Source organism: Nilaparvata lugens, chromosome X, assembly GCF_014356525.2.
Source record: "Nilaparvata lugens isolate BPH chromosome X, ASM1435652v1, whole genome shotgun sequence".
NCBI classification, from domain to species: domain Eukaryota; kingdom Metazoa; phylum Arthropoda; class Insecta; order Hemiptera; family Delphacidae; genus Nilaparvata; species Nilaparvata lugens.
Window position 1 is genome coordinate 86224956 of NC_052518.1, and position 17781 is coordinate 86242736.

A 17781-nucleotide genomic window follows, 5' to 3' on the forward strand; every position below is an offset into this window, starting at 1 on the left:
ATAAACTTGAAGTTACTGAATTCTTTGAACATATCATTGTTTTAAAGTTATTCATTCTAATTATTTCCATATAGCTTATAACTGTGTAAATAAAAATATAAATCTCAGTACCCTTTTAAATTATCTTATCACAACATGACACGACTTGAAAATGGCATTAATGTCCGAAACATGTTGTGATAAAATAATTTAAAAGGGTAGTGAGATTTATATTTTTATTTATATTAAAAGTAGCCTTAAAGAAAAAACAATTTTATAACTGTGTATGTATAACTTGTGAACATGTAGCATTTTTTAGTCATCTTACATAAAAATAATTAATTCCTGGTAATTTATGAATTATGGAAATATTTCTTCAATCTCGAATTGCCCGGAATTTCGCATCACTATTTTGCAATAGTTGTGTGTTTGTTTCGTGTATTGAAAACAAATGCTGTCAATCTTCAAAACTCGGAATTATTGATCAGTTCCGAACAGTCGAGGTATAAACTTTCCTCTATTAAGTCAGATGCTAAAATGTTTGTAGACATTGCTTGGATATAAGAAATAGTTTTTGTTGGGTTAGAGGTTACAGAGTAAACGGTCACTTGAGTTAGCACAGTTCTGTTCCATAAGGCTTCTTCAAGATCAAGGAAAACGCAAAACGAATTTGTGAACGAACTCACGGTTACCTTGCTATGTTGAAGTCTTTAACAACAAAGAATCAGCAACACACCCAGGAACATGATTGATTTTTCAACAAAGATTGAAAAATACTTGAACTAAATAGTTTAACCTAAGAAGGAAGACGGAGACATAATGATAGATATTCAGAAGTTCAGGAAATAAGATGATCTACAAGGTGCGCCAGGGAAACTTACTTATTTGAAAGGTCAATAAAAAAAAGTACTTTATATATTGTTTCAATCTTTTTTCTATATGAGAATACAATATCTCATTTTTTTCCATGCAGTCTTGAAAATGACATCAGACTAATGGCGACCCCCATTGCGCATAAACTGATAGTCGATTTTTGAAATTTCGTTGCAGTATATCAATCGGTATGTTAGCAATGGGGTCGCGAATGTTGTTCTTGAGGTGTGCTATCGTCCGTGGTCGATCGACGGCATAAACCAGTGATTTCAAATAACCCCATAAAAAATCGCATTGAGGAAATGAGCCTTGTCAAATGCTGCGTCTTCAGACAGATTATCAATCAGCATATCACATACATTCTGAAGGGGAACAAAATCGCGTTCAGTCAATTCTTGAACAACAGCCAATTTATAGGGATGAAGTTGAAGGTCTATAGAAAATTCGTCGAACAGTGGAGTCAGAAATTGCCATAGCAGCTGCCTGTTTGCGAGCCGAACGCCGGGGAGAACGCACAACTGACTGCCTCTTTCTTTCGATATTTTCTGGAGTTCTGATGGTTCGTTGAAGTCCATTTCTGGGATTAGCGACTCTTCCACACTCCTGAAATGAATCGAATTATGGCCAGGAACGAGTCTGTTGGGAGGAATTTCAAATCGAGCGCGGAAGGTGATCGACCATTAAAAAAGAAGCTCTCTACTGCAAAGGTCCGCTGCTCTCTGGACCAGATCATGATGGCTTCTTTACTTGAGGAGGATAAATTTAAGAAATTCCTCCTCCAGATGCGACCCCTCCTGTCCCTCTACACGACCAATTCACCACGCGGGAATTTTTTCAAATAAATAAGTTTCTCTGGCGCACCTTGTATAAATGAAAATTACCATGTTCATGGGTGTGTTGCTGATTCTTTGTTGTCAAAAGACTTCTACAGTGCAAGTAACAGTGAGTAGGAACATTACAGATGTTTGCTGTTTTTACCAGTCCAAATAAATAATAAGAATTAGTTGCCCCAGTACTCAGACATATCAAACCGATCAGATAAGTGACTGATCGTTTAGATCAGATGGGTGGCTCAGATAGATCTTGCTAATCCAGTTTTTGGGGGGCTACTACAGTTATTATTGGGGGGTAGGGGAACTGCTTGAGAACAGCTAGATCAGCATTATGAACTTTAAAATCGCCTCCCAGAAATTAGGAGCTCATGGATCCTTTGATCTCTGAAGAATCAATACAGAATCATCATCATGAACATCATCATTCCTCACAACACACATACAAGCCTATGACTTCAATGGATATGATTTTCAGCAAAAAATATAAAAAATTATTTTCAGCAAAATAATAAATAGATTGATTATTTTTATACGATTGTAGAATGGAATAAATGAAGTGTTTGAGAAATTAGTATTATTTTGTAACTTTTGAGATTATATACTGTATTCAGTAACTGAATTAATACAATACTCAGCTTCTACTTCTTGTTTATATGTACTTTAATTACCAGAAACCACATTTCTATATTATTACCTCTAATTCTAGTCTGAATTATTTCAATAATACTTACTTGAACTATCAAGTTTGGACGTTTGATGAACTAAATCAAAGGTCCAAAAAGTTTCATCTTAGTATAGAGTTTCTAAGTTTGTTTAACCTTAGTTTATTAACCTTACTTTTGAGTAAATTCTATACCATCATTTAGAGCTCTAATATCATATTTCTATTGTGAAGATCACATAATCATCAGGTGATGTTTATCTGCAAACAGAGCTGTTGTGATTACTTTTTCCACTGTCGACATAATGTAGCTATTTGACTTTATTCACGTTATGAATAGCAAAGAATAAAATAAAGTATGGATGGAAAAATGTGAAAGATCATTAAATGGTATTTTGCTTTTCACTAGAGAAATGTAAACAATCGTGACATGAAATGCATACAAGTTTATTGCATTATTTCGTCGAAGCCTTGGTAAAATGTGGAATAGACATGCGAAATGCTATTTATTCGCTGAATTATTAGATAGTGAATTAGGCTCCTGACGCCGGCTACATGTTGTTTATTTGAGGTAGGCCCATGCAGAACCATGTATGATTCAAACAGGAACATTGTAGGAACCCTTCAGCAATAATATAGGCTTATTCACAGGGTCTTCTAATCACATAGTCTTATCTTAGGTGTATTTCTCTCGTAATGCTCTCCTGTTGAAAATCTCAAGTGATATTTTAACTTGAACAAAGTGTTTGAAAAATGGCTAGTTATTAGAAAACAAATTATCATCCGCACTCATCTTTCTGAACATGCTCTGCACAAATGAACATCAGTTCACTGCACAATTGAAGCTCACGGAATCCACATTATCAATTGAAAAATGTTTTCAAATTGTTTGCTTAGAATGCACTAGCTTCTCATCATACAAATGAACATTTTTATTATTGTACAGTTGGACAACGATATAAGTAATTATCGGTTCATTATATTACTGTCGTAAATCAATAAATTATATTTGATGTTAACGTATCTAAAATGGTTTTTAAGAATATAATGAAAGTAACTATAATTGCATAATAATGGAATGTGATCTCATTATCAAAACAAATGTAATCCACCTCTTCGCTTGAAACTTGTGAAATAACTCTTGTCGTTAAAAATTAATTGTTATATTCATCCTAGAATTCATGTTGATAATGTGTAATCTCATCTCAATTTGGAGCATTGTCAAACATGTGAAATAGTATTTTAATGCTTTTTAGTATACATTCCTCTTACAGAACTTATGCTTACTATAAAGATTCATATTTCAATAAAATTAGATCACCCCTTTAGTAGGTACAGCACAAATTTTCGTCAATTTCCATTCGAGCACCAGCTTTTTTGATCCACCTTTTTTATTTCCAATAAATATACCATTTCTTGCACTTATTTCACTCACACGTTCTGTTCATTTCATTTTTAGTTTCAAGTTTATATTATGTGTTTTTTCCTGTGTTGTATTCTTTCTGTTTCCTCATTCTTATTCTACCTCCTCAACTTGTTTGGACTGGGCTTTCTCTTTCTTCCCATCTAATATTTCTTTGGCATAAAATCATCACCTAACTCAAAACTGATAGTTAGTGATTGATATAATAATTTTGTTGTATTCATCTGCTTTTCAAATAATACATGCTATTTTTATTTTGTTTCTTTTCTGATTAATGTTTGCTTTCTTTTATCGACTTTCACTTTTCAACACTTTTGATTTGTCTATTATCTATAGTCGCGTTTTTCTTTTTCTGTTTCCTCAGGAGGGCAGTGCTGAAAGCAACAGCCTGTCAGCTGAGTCCAACCAAGAGCAGGTCGCAAAAATTCAGGCTTCAAAGGAGATTGGTGAGTGATTGATCGTACAATCACTATTTTATCTCTCCTTCAAAATTGATCAATTACTAGAGAAACTCATCCACCTCGATTAACACTTGAAAAAGTTCATACCGTACCTTATTGGAACACTTTTTGGGAAGAATAAATTATATTTTTCATCCATCTTGAAATTTACAGACATGTATTGACTCCATGTAAATGACAAATTAGTAAAGTTGGCTCACAATATAATAATATTGAAAAAAAATTATTCCTGAATTTATCAGATACAAATAAGAAATGGGTAGAGTTTCCTCACAATATAATAGTATTGAAAACAGTTCTCTAATTTCTTAAATTCTAAAAGTAAATAGAGAGAGACCATATAAATTAATTAGTGAAACAAAATACTTCAAGAGTGATTTTTAATCACTTGAGGGCAAGCGGGAATTACTATTATTTCTTTTCATGAAATATAGCCTAATAAGAGAAGATAAGATCACACTCATACAACTTGAAAATCTTTGCAATACCTCACATTAAGCATACGTTACATAACCTGTTTGAAAAGCTGAAATAATTTGTTATACTTTCAACTACTTCTGTGAAGTCGAGATATATTAGAAGAGAAAAATGTTGGTTGCGGATCACATGGCACTTCATAGTGTTAAATTAACTGAAAGTTATAAAACTTTCTCAAGAAATTAATAAGTATTTTCTCAAGCCAAGCACATGTGAATTTTTTATGACAATTACCAAGTAATCAGCTAATTCAAAGTTTACTCCTTGAGCTACTTATTTCAAGATTTTAAAAATTTCTTCCTTCTAAAATGAAACACCTACATTATGAAATAGACACACACATATATCGTCAAAGAGTACAGTTTTATTTGGTACAGGACCATGGTTTCGTGACCACACAGGTCACAGGTCACACACCAACATTATGCTTTTATCAACTACTTCTTGGAAGCCACAATGACTTTATTCATTCTGTTCATATTTTTCAAGGACTGTATTCTACGAAATGCCGATTCCATATTCAGCACAAGATTTATTTCAGTTTTATGCTTGGAAATGACTTTTGACATTGATAAGCTCACAAGAATATTCGATTGAACTGATCGTAGTTGCTACTGAGCACGAATAGATTCAACGTCACATTGATGACCGAGATTAGATTAGACATGTGTAGAGATAATAACATTTTCCACCTCCTCCCGAGTAGCCAACTTTGCTAACCGAACAACATAAGATGTTCATCATCCATCATAAACCCGTTTTTACGAAGATTGCTATCGCAACTATAATCATATCTTTCTTTTGAAAGTTCAAAATTCGTGATACGATGAAATTTCGGCTTTTCGAAGACATTTTCATTGCTGGTAAGCTACGCATTGTTAGTATATTTGTTTATATCATTTGCTATGCTTAATTTCACCCACTGTCGTCCACTATTGCTTTATTATTGAACTAGCTTTTATAATATGTAAAATGATGTATAATTATATTTATGTGTTACACAAATATTTCATAATGCTAAAACAAATCGGATGCTTCTCTCCATTTAATTTGAATCAAAAGAATTTCTGCAGCTATGTGCGGTAGGAGAAATGTTAATATGTTTTTATTGACTTCTGCATTTCTTAAAATACTTTATTATCCTATAAATATATTTTCATCCGAAGTCTATTAGAATTGAGTTTTTTTATACAAATCTCTTTCACAGTTTTATGTTGAAAACTTCTATTTATGTTTTTTATTCTTGAATCTTAATCTGTCGACTATTTTAAAATGTGAATTTATGTTTGTTCTAATTTTATTCCCAGCTAACTAACCACTGTTTTACCCGATCAACTTTTATCTGTTTTTCCATAATTTGTGTAAGATAACATTTCCTTATAAAATATGAAGATTTAATACCACTGATTGTTGTATAATAATATTACAATTTATTTAACCGGGTGTTTACCGTCGAGCTTGATTGAGACAAATTCCAGTTCAAAATATAAGGACGGTAACATATTCCTAGATGGGCTACGTAGAGTGGTCGTCTTCCTCATTGGAAATGGAAAGAAATATTGCATTTGTTGAAATAGTAATGAATTCATTATTTATTGTTGAACAAAAATCCAAATCTATTTGCTGTCAACTACCCTGAGAACTTCTGCGATTGCAAAATAATATTAACAGAGATTCTGCGTAATATTTCTGCAAATATTAATAAGAATTAAATTAAAATAGCGCTACATTTCAAAAAATTATTCACTTGAGCGGTAATCCAACTCAGCACTTTCTGATTGATGGTCAGGAGTGCTACTGCTTTCACGATCAGGGCAATCTGTTGATCTTATTTTCTAAAACTTATCATGTTTTTGTTGATTGAACAAGTTGGTTTGACCGACCAATTTTTGTAAGTGTTGAATTTTTCAAGAAACTCACCACAGACCATTTGTCGTGTCTCACCAAGTTCAAAATACATATAATCTATGATGTATAATAGATGCATAAAAAAATATCATACGTATGAATATTGTTCAGCAATATTGTCACAATAAGTTGTGAAAAATATGATTTCACAAATGAATTTAACAGACTACAAAGTTGTTATACTTGCATTTTATTTATTATTTCATGTAATTGAATTTAAGTAAGGAATACGAACGATCAAATCACAAAAAATTGATTTAATAAGTAAAATGAAGCTATTATAGAAATGATCATCTAGAAACAAAGGATAATAAGAAAGGTAAAGTTGAAGCTATGATGGTGCAAAAAAGTTGTATGCATCACGGGAGTAAATGTGTACTTCCTCCTCAGAGAAGTCGAAGAACGACTGCTTGAAAGCATCTTTGTCAGAAATATGTGATTATAATAAATATTTTATGATTGAAATGATACGGTTTTGAGTTTATTAATCATGAAAACTATATTTTCTATCTCTCAGTAGTAATATGTTTCCCTTGTTATCAATTTATAGTGTTTTTTCTAAGATTCATTCCTAAATGACAACCAGTTTTTTGTGTTTCAGCTTCAAAACGAGTAAATCGTCGCGGTTCTGAGTGGGAAATCTTGGAAGGCTTGAAAGACGGGCAGAGATTTGAGAAAAAGCCAGAAGTTCTGACAGGCTACTTGCATAAGAAACGAAAATGGCCACTCAAAGGATGGCATAAGGTATTGCGACTTATTAAATATTTATTTTAATTTTATAAACTCTATAAACATACCAAAATTGGTGCCAAGTGTCCTACACATAAATATGTAAAAAAGTGCACTATTTTTACTAGTAACATGGATTTATTTGACAATGATTCAACAAAGTTTAATTCTAAAAACATTGTTTATTAATCGAAGCATGCTAGTGAATTGATTTTAACATTGAATGAAAAAGACTAAGAAATTTTCAAAAAAACACAGATTTATTGATACATAGAAAGTCCGGTTTCGGTTATTACACCATTGTCAATCTCTGATAAACTAAAACTAAATACAAGAGCAGCAGAATTTATACTAGTAGGCGAGTACTGCTATTGGTCAAGGGCATGAATGCCTGCCATTGGCCCATCTAGACAGTCTCCTCCCACTCAACGGTGTGACAAAATGGCGGCTTAAGCCATTAGGCAGTACTCGCCTACTAGTATAGATTCTGCTGCTCTTGTATTTAGTTTTAGTTTATCAGAGATTGACAATGGTGTAATAACCGAAACCGGTCTTTCTAAGTATCAATAAATCTGTGGTTTTTTGACAATTTCTTAGTCTTTTTCATTCAATATGAATAATTACCACAATATCAACTTCTCAACTTTACAAAAAGTGATTCTAATACGTTGAAAAAAATTAGTTAATGTTTTATGGCTCTATTTTTCTATTCTATATTAGTGTTTCTGAATTTCGATAATGAATTTTCACCTGTTATTTTTGACAGCGTTACTTTGTCGTCGACAAGGGAATATTAATCTATGGAAAAAGTCCTGGTGACATTGCTAAAGGCAAAGTGCATGGTTCAGTAGACATTGGCCTATCAGTTATTTCAACCAAAACCAAACGTCGTAGACTCGACATTGATGCTGAGGAATTCATCTATCACTTGAAGGTAATTCATTAAACTATTATATCACACTTAGTGCCGGTTGCACAAAAGCCGGTTAAATTTTAACCGTGATTAATTCACGATCCAATCAGAGAAGCCGTCTTTTCAAAAACGCCTTCTCTGATTGGTTCTCGTAAAGTTAATCACGGTTAAAATTTAACCGGCTTTTGTGCATCCGGCACTTACTGCGTATTTCCTTACTCATTCTACTTGTTGATCCTGTTTTATGTCCTCCAATTGAATAAATAATTGATTATGATCAAAAGCTTTATTTATTCATTTCCGAATCGGTCACTAGGAAATTAATGATTCACATTTCGATATAGTCAATGATTGTAGTGTGTAATAACAATATATGCAGAAATAGTTTGTTTTTGAAATTGAAAATATAAAACAAGGAAATTTGTTATAAAAGATTACTTTGTTGATAGAAATATCAATTTAGCTGTAATCGGTGAAGGTGCGTACCGATTTACGAACCGCGAATACGAGCAATTCACTTTTAATCAGCTGATGCCAAGCTTTTTATATCTGTATCTTACCGTTTCTGTACAAATACAGATATAATCAGCTGATGAAAAGTGAAATTCGCGTGTTTGCGGCGCGTAAATCTATACGCACCTGGAAGAGTGCACCATTTCGATATTGTGTCTCAATATATTGAACTTGTATCCAGATTGTTGACCATAGTTCGATGGACGATTATTTGCTAAATACTTTGTTCTTATTCTTATTCTCAATATCATCACCTTCTTAATTTGATTAGTGGTTTAGTTTTAATCAATGCGTTGTTTTATCATGTATGCGAATTTAAATAAATGCAACTTCATCAAATCAGAAAAATCATGAAGGCGGATCCCCACATATCAGAGTCAAAGTCACTGATTATATAATTCACATGATTATGATTCCTAATTGGACTATTCCGACTCAGCACGACCGAGCGAGTATAAATAGTCCCATTACAACTTTTGGCAATAATATTTTATCTGTACCAGACACATTTATTGATACTGATATATGGCAATCCGTCTTTGTTTATTACTAAAGTGAAAATTATAATAAGTTATGATCAAGTGTGCCTTCACAGTATTCACTTGAGTGGGATTGTTGTCAATTATCCGTTAAGAAACTGTGCTTTTTCAATTTAGTCTTTCCAAATTGACAACAGAGCAACTAAACCTTATCGGTAAAATCCAATAGTATAATAATAAATTGTATTTCCATTAAGATTCAAATAAGCAATCTAATTCACAAAATGTACATAACATTCAAAAATACAATATATGAAATTTACTACAAATATAAATAAATTGCATTTTCGGAAATTAACCTACTCAACTATGGGAAACCCATGTTTTAGAGCAGGTGTAACAGGTAACAGTATGGACATGCACTGTGTTCAATTTATGATCAATTTCACTTTGAATACTTTGTTAAGGAATATTAATAAGTGTTTTATTCTAACTGAAGAAAGTTGCCATTACTATCAAATTCTCCATCGATTCACATTTGAGAGTGCAATTTTATTGTTGTTTAACTGAAAAACTTTTTTGTGTGCAAACATCTGCAACAAGTTGATACAAGTTTCATTCTAATTATTGGTACATGCCAAACAAGTTAATATATTTAAAAAGTGAAAAGATTTAAAAACCTATTCCTGTTTTACTTTCTCATCTATAAAATGAGAAAGTAAAAATAAAATTAATAATAATACTTAATTTGAGAGGAATAGTCCACAACATTGTCTTTTTTCTTTAGGGCTACTTTTATTATAATTAAAATATAAATATGAGTACCCTTTCAAATTATTTGCTCACGACATGTTTCGGCTACTATTGAAATCACTTGAAAATGGTGTTAGTAGCCGAAACATGTCGTGAAGAAATCATTTAAAAGGGTACTCAGATGTATATTTTTATTTATATCCACATCATTGTATGTGCACAAAAATCCAGTTGATACAAGTTTCTTTGCAATTTGTACAGGCTAAACAAGTTGACGTATTCAGACAGTGGATCGATCAATTGAAACAACATCGTCTGTACCGACAGCACGTTCTCACCTACGGAGGTCACTCGGATCACAGATCCCCAAATGTCGAATCTCAAAGAGACAATGGCGGTCATGCGACCCCAGCGGTCGCCAGTCATCACAGAAGTGAGAAACTTTTTAACTAATAATTACATTTTTATTAATGAGTTTTCTTTCCCATTTCCCTTTCACATTTCAACAATAGTAATTGATATTTATTTCTACCTTTGTTTGTTTTTTTTTCAATCTGAACTCAATATTGTCGACATGTGTCACACAATGATCAGGAACGTCTGTTCATCATCATCTTCGTCGTCGGATTAGGCTTTTCAAGCCAGTTCCGGCGCCCATTTCATCCTCGGTCTACCAATACTTCTTCTGCCTAAGCCTAGCTCCGCAGTGCAGGCTGGATGCTTGTCTGACTCGGACTAGGCGCTGAGACAGCAAATAATAGCAGCGTTGGTGGGAATGCGAGCGGCCGCAGTAACATCTTCCACCCAGCAATGGTCGGCGTAGTTCCGCCTAGCGGACAGACGAAAGATCAATCCAGTCGGTTATTTGATCCCTCCAGCCAGGCTCAGCCAAGCAGCCGAGACAATAGAACAATGGAGTGACGGTCTTATTCGCGTTCATCAGCAGTTTTCTTTCTCACACCTATTTCTATTTTTGTGTGTCAATAATAACTCCAGTCACCAGTAAAAAGTTTCCAGAAACGTAGTGTACTACCATATTAATGACTTTTCATGATGATTTTTAATTATTTAAAAATATTGTTGACATTCTGAGCCTTCAGGCTAAACTTGGGGTCGCTGAGAACGAATCTGCAATCAGAATTTCTCTATCACGAAAAATAACGAAAAAAACCCAGCTGTTGATCTTCCGGCAACTGTTAACAGTCATCCTGCAATGCGGCCGAAACACTTCCAAGCCAGACACCCATCTCAAATGACAACAACGCCAAGCTGTGAGAAACCATCCTGCACTGCGGCGCTAGGTTAATGGCTTGTGGAGTAGGGCATTTAATGGAAGGCGATCTTGTGGCATTTTAAGAACATTATCTGACCACAAATTTCTTATGTTTTTATCAAACAACACTGGTTGGACATCACATTCTCTTCTTATATTTTAATTACGAATCTGATCCTCTCTTGTGCATCATTTGACTTGTCTTAGGAATCGAATTTCTGCTGACTGTATTCGTCTGTTCATAACATCCCAATAATATTGTGTGATGTGGATCAGATCAGTTGTCAGAGTTCCTTAAGTTGTAACTTGATTTTAATTCATATGTGACTATAGTGCGATTCTCGTTATAAAGTCAGCACCTGATTAACATTAGTTTTGCTATACTTGTCTATCATTAGACAAACTAGATAGCTCTACCATTTTTCAGTTCCGCACCGTTGCCAAATCGTTTGTAGGCTGTGGAGAACTATAATTAACTACCAGAATATTAAATCTCAATCATGAAAATTTATTAAAAATGAAAAATGCATTTTCTTGACAAATATATTTGAGATATAATTGATCATTATTAACAAGCATCAACAATTGATTTTCTATCAGATATAGCAAAATAACTTGAATATAGCTGTCTATTATAAAAGGCAGTGGAAACGGAAAAACGGCAAAAATGCGTTCTTATTAATTGCACTGACTATAACGTGAATCTCACTATAGGGTGTTGGTTCAACGGAAGCTGATTCTTCACCTCCGGTGTAGACTGTGTATGAAACTAATTTTAATTAATAAAGGCGGTTTTACACATATCAGTACCAGACTCAGTGACCGGTACAGTGAAAATATAATTCTTATGGATTCTAATACGACCATTCCCACCTAGCCCGGCCGAAAGATTATGAATATTCCTATTAAAATTTATGGGAATGATATAATCACTGTATCGGGTTACCGGACAAGCTGAATGATACTGGTATGTTGTAATCCGCCTTGAAACTTCATGCTGCTTGGCAGTGTTGTGTGGCAAGCTCTTGTGAAATAATCAAGACAAGGTATTTTTAGTAAGGTAGAAAGCTATTGGCAATTCACGATAAAAAGTCATCATTGCTTATGAGACATAATAGAAGAGACTTGAGAATATGAGACACTTTATTCTTATCTAGTATCACTGTCTGAAGGCTAAAAATAAGAAATAAACATGGATAAATAATACACTCTATTTTATCGTATTACCAAGCTGACTATGTATCTTATGCCGGTTTCTCAGTCGTTCCATAATCTGTTTATAGATTCAATAACATTTTTGAATCTATTAACATGAGAATGAGTTTCTAGAACGCTTAATAAACTCATTGAATCCATAAAACTCTCAATAAACTATAATGCCAAAATCCAGCCTATAAACATTTATGGAATGGATAAATCTGTCAAATTTTCGGAATGGATCAAATTTTCGGTTGCAATCGAAACATTAAGTTACAAAAATTAAGTATAGGTCACCAGTATTTTAAAAATAAAATAGATCCAAAATTGCACTATATTTTTTTAGCATTTCTAGTTGCTACCCTAGAGCTAGACACCCTAATCTGGTGTCAGCCATCTTGTTTTGGAGATATCAGTACCGTAGAAATTACCTTCAACTTAACCTCCCAACAAGCAGCATGGAATAAACAACCAATATTTGGTTGGTTGCACAAAAGCTGGTTAAGTTTTAACCGTGAATAATTTCACTAGAACCAATCATAGAAGGCCTTTTTGATAAGACGGCTTTTCTGATTGGCTCTCGTGGGATTAATCACGATTAAAATTTAACCGGCCTTTGTGCAACCGGCACCAAGTTTGTTTACGGAAGTAGCCGGTTTGGGATCACGCCATGTTGCCATATTTATTGAACATATAAATCGTTCCATAGCTATGGATTCTATAAATATGATAAGAAACCAATAAAAATTTATTGAATACATAAAGTTATTGAATCAATGGCTATAGTGTTGTTTATTGAACGACTGAGAAGCCGGGCATAATTGTAATATTTTTTTCATTCAAAGCAAATAAAGTAAAGGTAAAATAAATTGTCAATTAATTTATTCCCGAATAATAAAGGTGTAATAAATTTTAATTCCTATGATGACTAATGATATTTTATTGTCTGACAGAGTTGACAATGTCCCCTCCAGAACTTGGATTGACTAGAGAAAACTCCGTAAAGCAGTGCTCAGGCATACCACGATTAGCAGCTTGGCTCTTAGACGCCAATCCCCCATTGGACCTCGTAGTTCGTGAACTGTCCCAAGTGCAGCAAAATATCAATCAGCTCTCTCAGATTCTTGTGCAGCTGGAATCTGCATCTTGCGCTGAAGCTGAGGTAAGATATTCATTTTTTAAAATAAATTACTACCAATTTTTAGACTGAAATTGCTAACATTTCAATGTTTTTCTGAACATGAATAAATAAATAAATAAATAAAATAAATGAAAAGTCTACTAGTTTGCAGATTGGGGAGTAGTCAATGTGATCGGAACTGTACGCAACAGAAGCCGTTTGTTCAAACACTACTATGAGTCAAAAACTAGTGGAGCGGCGAAGGTAGAATGTATTACAGAAGGTAGCTGAAAGTGTTGAATATACTGCGTGTATTCAAATGTGCTAGAACCTGTTGGAGCGGTGAAGGTAGGGTAGAAAGTTGCAGCAGGCGGAGACATTTAGCTACATAGGGCCTAATTATTTAAAAAAGAAACTTTCAGCTACCTTCTCTGATACACTCTACCTTCGCCGCCCCACTATGTTTTGACCATATATGTCCGTTCACATTCTTGTGTCAGTTTATTACAGTTCAGTTGCCATTGTCTGTCGATTAGTTGATTAAATACTTCGTTACCTTCGATCTATTTTACAGGTTCATATAGTGATTTTTAATATTTTTTATTCACTTGCTTTAACAGTATTGGGTTGAGTGACAATAGTTTATTCAGGTAGCCGAAAGACGATGTAAACAAACATGTGCGTGTGAGATAGGATCTTGGAGCAGCAAGACTTGGAGCACCAAAATCCAGCCTATAAATATTTATGGAATGGATAAATCTGTCAAATTTTCGGAATGGATCAAATTTTCGGTTGCAATCGAAACATTAAGTTACAAAAATTAAGTGTAGGTCACCAGTATTTTAAAAATAAAACAGATCCAAAATTGCACTATATTTTTTTAGCATTTCTAGTTGCTACCCGAGAGCTAGACACCCTTATCTGGTGTCAGCCATCTTGTTTTGGAGATATCAGTACCGTAGAAATTACCTTCAACTTAACCTCCCAACATAGCATGGAATAAACAACCAATATTTGGTTGGTTACCATAGCATCAAGGCCCGGTTGCACAAAAGCTGGTTAAGTTTTAACCGTGATTAATTTCACGAGAACCAATCATAGAAGGCCTTTTTGATAAGACGGCTTTTCTGATTGGCTCTCGTGGGATTAATCACGATTAAAATTTAACCGGCTTTTGTGCAACCGGCACCAAGTTTGTTTACGGAAGTAGCCGGTTTGGGATCATGCTATGTTGCCATATTTATCGAACTGATAAATCGTTCCATAGCTATGGATTCTATAAATATGATAAGAAACCAATAAAAATTTATTGAATACATAAAGTTATTGAATCAATGGATATAGTGTTGTTTATTGAACTACTGAGAAGCCGAGCATGATTGTAATATTTTTTCATTCAAAGCAAATAAAGTAAATAGGTAAAACAAATTGTCAATTAATTCATTCCCGAATAATAAAGATATAATAAATACATTCTTTCGATGAACGGTCTGTAAGCCTCATGTAACTAAACTTAATTTATAGAAATTTTTAGTTCTCTACAAGTGATTTTCATAAGCGATATTTAAAATAAATGGAATTTACTGATTTCTAGACAAAGGTGTAATTTCTCTCACCAGAATTCTATGTTATTGTTGTTGTAATTACATTCAAGTTTGCCTATTAATGATGTGTTTTCCCCAACAGTCTGGAGTTGCCGGTGATGGTTTCTCACCAAATGTGAAGAAGGACCGGAAGAAATTTGGACTTCGAAAGAAAAAATCGGGGAAAGGCAGCTCTGTAGATCTTAGTGCCGGTTCAAGTCCGAACAAGCCCTGTCTTGAAAATAGCGAATCTCCGTCACCATTATCGGTAACTAGCCTATCTTACTAATTCGAGCTCTTGGTAATCAAAAATCACTAAATGATGTTTATGCATTTTTAATCACTTAATTTTGTTTTTCATACAGTTTTATCGTAACAGTTTTTGCAAATTATTCCCTCATCAAATTTTTAAGAATGTTTTTAAGCACATCATTAAAATCGGCTATGGCCCGGTTTCACAAAAGCCGGTTAAATTTTAATCGTGGTTAATTCCACGAGAACCAATTGGAGAAGGATTTTCTGAAAAGACTGCTTCTCCAATTTGTTCTCGTGGAACTAATCACGATTAAAACTTAACCGGCTGTTGTGTAACCGGCCCTAAGAGTTTCAGCAGGTAACAGGCTAACTTGAATTTTGATATATTCTATTGGAAGCGTATTTCAAAGCTCTACAAAGTAGATTTTATAAAGATATAAAGTAATAGTTTTTCCAAGTTTGCCATGTTTCCCATTTAACTAAATGATCGATTTTTCTCATTTAGATTTTCTAGCTAGTTTGTATTTAGAGGTGTAAATAATCGAGAAACCTTACAATAATAATTGCTGACGAAGCATAACCACATTGGATTAATTTTCAATAAAAATTTGGGAATGAAATGGTAAGGGCTGATCCTGTTTCTCATTACCAATCATTCTATGATTGTGGGTTTATGTCATTGATGAGTGTATAAATCAATTAATTAATATTTTGTAATGAACTTAGTGAACCTTTTCTTCTTTCAAGCTGATTTTTTGAATGAAATTTGCAGTCTTGCTCGTTTACTGGTGGTTTGTCTACGTCCCCTGGAGCTACTACAGCATTGAGCTGTAGCAATCCTTCTCTGGCGACGGCTGGAGTGATTCGTCCTCAATCACTGTCTGGAGGCGGGGTCGATCATCACCCTCTCTTGACTCCCGACAGTCAGCTACATAGTGATTTCACAATCTTGGCTAAAGACAGTAAGTGTTAAGTGTTTTTTTCCGGGAGAAAAAATACTTTATTACAGAAACTAGGTCTTTAAAATCAAATATTACTTATTAAACTATAATTCACTTGAAAGAATTCATGTAGATTGAATATTGTTGAAAGATATAGATATAAATGTGATTTTCGATCTATTTACAGTCCCACTTAGTCCTTACTTAGTCCACTCCAATTTCTATAAGCCAGAAGAATGATTTTTTCCTTCAATGAAGCGAGTTTATCTCTTCTGTTATGTTTCCTGGTAATGAGTTGAACGTTTTTGTTGGTCTCAAGTCAATTAAATTTCTTGTTGAAACAAATCTTCAATAACTCACTGTTCTGATCTAGTCTGTAATATTATGAACTTACATTCTGTAAATTATTTTGTACCCCAATGTTCCCGTGCTTCTAAATGAATGTGTGTGCCTAATAAATGTAGGCTATAATTACTTTGAGCACTGAAATGTAAAGTACGAGTTTGTATTTTCAACAACGTTTTAAATTCGTATGGCTTTTTTGTTGGTGGGAAGTCCCTTGTGGAAAGGGAAAGTCCCACCTCACCTGAATATGTAATTTAAGCCGTCAATTGGCCTTACGACTGTCATACTTCAGCCGGGTTCGACAGTTTAACGTGCCCATCCGATAACACCTATTATAATTATTGAAGAAGAAGTTGAATGCTTTTTTAATCAAGTTTCTGTTTGTCCACAGTACACAGCAATTTGAAGTCGATCCTTTATACATTGAGTACTGAACGTGATCGACTGAAAACAGCTTTGGACGTTGAGAGCTCGACAGCTGGTGTGACTAGCGGTGCTGTGACTGGAGCAGCCGGCACCAGCAGTAATACTGCGTCAGTGATCGTGGCTACACTCAGACATACTCTGCATCAAACATTGCAGCAGAACGCCGACTTGAAAGCGCGTTTGAATAGGATACACGAAGCTTCCGATTTGACAGATATCTCGGAAGCTGTGAGTACTACACATTTTAAATTTCCATCATTATTTATTTATTTACATTTCAATTTATTTACATTTATTTATCTCATTTGAGTCTTCACTTTCAACAGTGGGAGTTGGTACAATGCACCATGGTTTCTTTTTTAGATTGAAGAAGATAAAGCTTCATTTTGGTTTGAATATAAATGCAATGATTAATAATGACTCATTATTTTCAATTTGTGAACTCTTGGCTTGAGTAATAATTTAATTACAATCAGAATAATAATAATAATTATTATTATTATTCCATGTATTGTTAAGCTGCGTACACATATTCGTGCTTCCAACCCGCACCGAGCACGCTCCTCCCTCGTACCGCCCTCGTACCGCCCTCCTACCACCATCGAACCACAGTCGCACCGCCCACGCACCCATCATGAA

At 34.0% G+C, this 17781-nt stretch overlaps 1 protein-coding gene across 1 annotated transcript in view; it reads left to right on the forward strand.

Annotated features, from left to right (window-relative positions):
• The window catches only part of LOC111053877 (oxysterol-binding protein-related protein 6), a 38302-nt gene that overhangs the window by 4075 nt on the left and 16446 nt on the right, over positions 1-17781 (forward strand). Inside the window, exons 3-10 of the mRNA XM_022340810.2 lie at positions 4134-4215; positions 7217-7359; positions 8111-8278; positions 10264-10435; positions 13426-13634; positions 15279-15443; positions 16203-16392; positions 17108-17370. Of these exons, the coding sequence (XP_022196502.1) occupies positions 4134-4215; positions 7217-7359; positions 8111-8278; positions 10264-10435; positions 13426-13634; positions 15279-15443; positions 16203-16392; positions 17108-17370 (1392 nt within the window). The remainder of the gene's footprint in view (positions 1-4133; positions 4216-7216; positions 7360-8110; positions 8279-10263; positions 10436-13425; positions 13635-15278; positions 15444-16202; positions 16393-17107; positions 17371-17781) is intronic.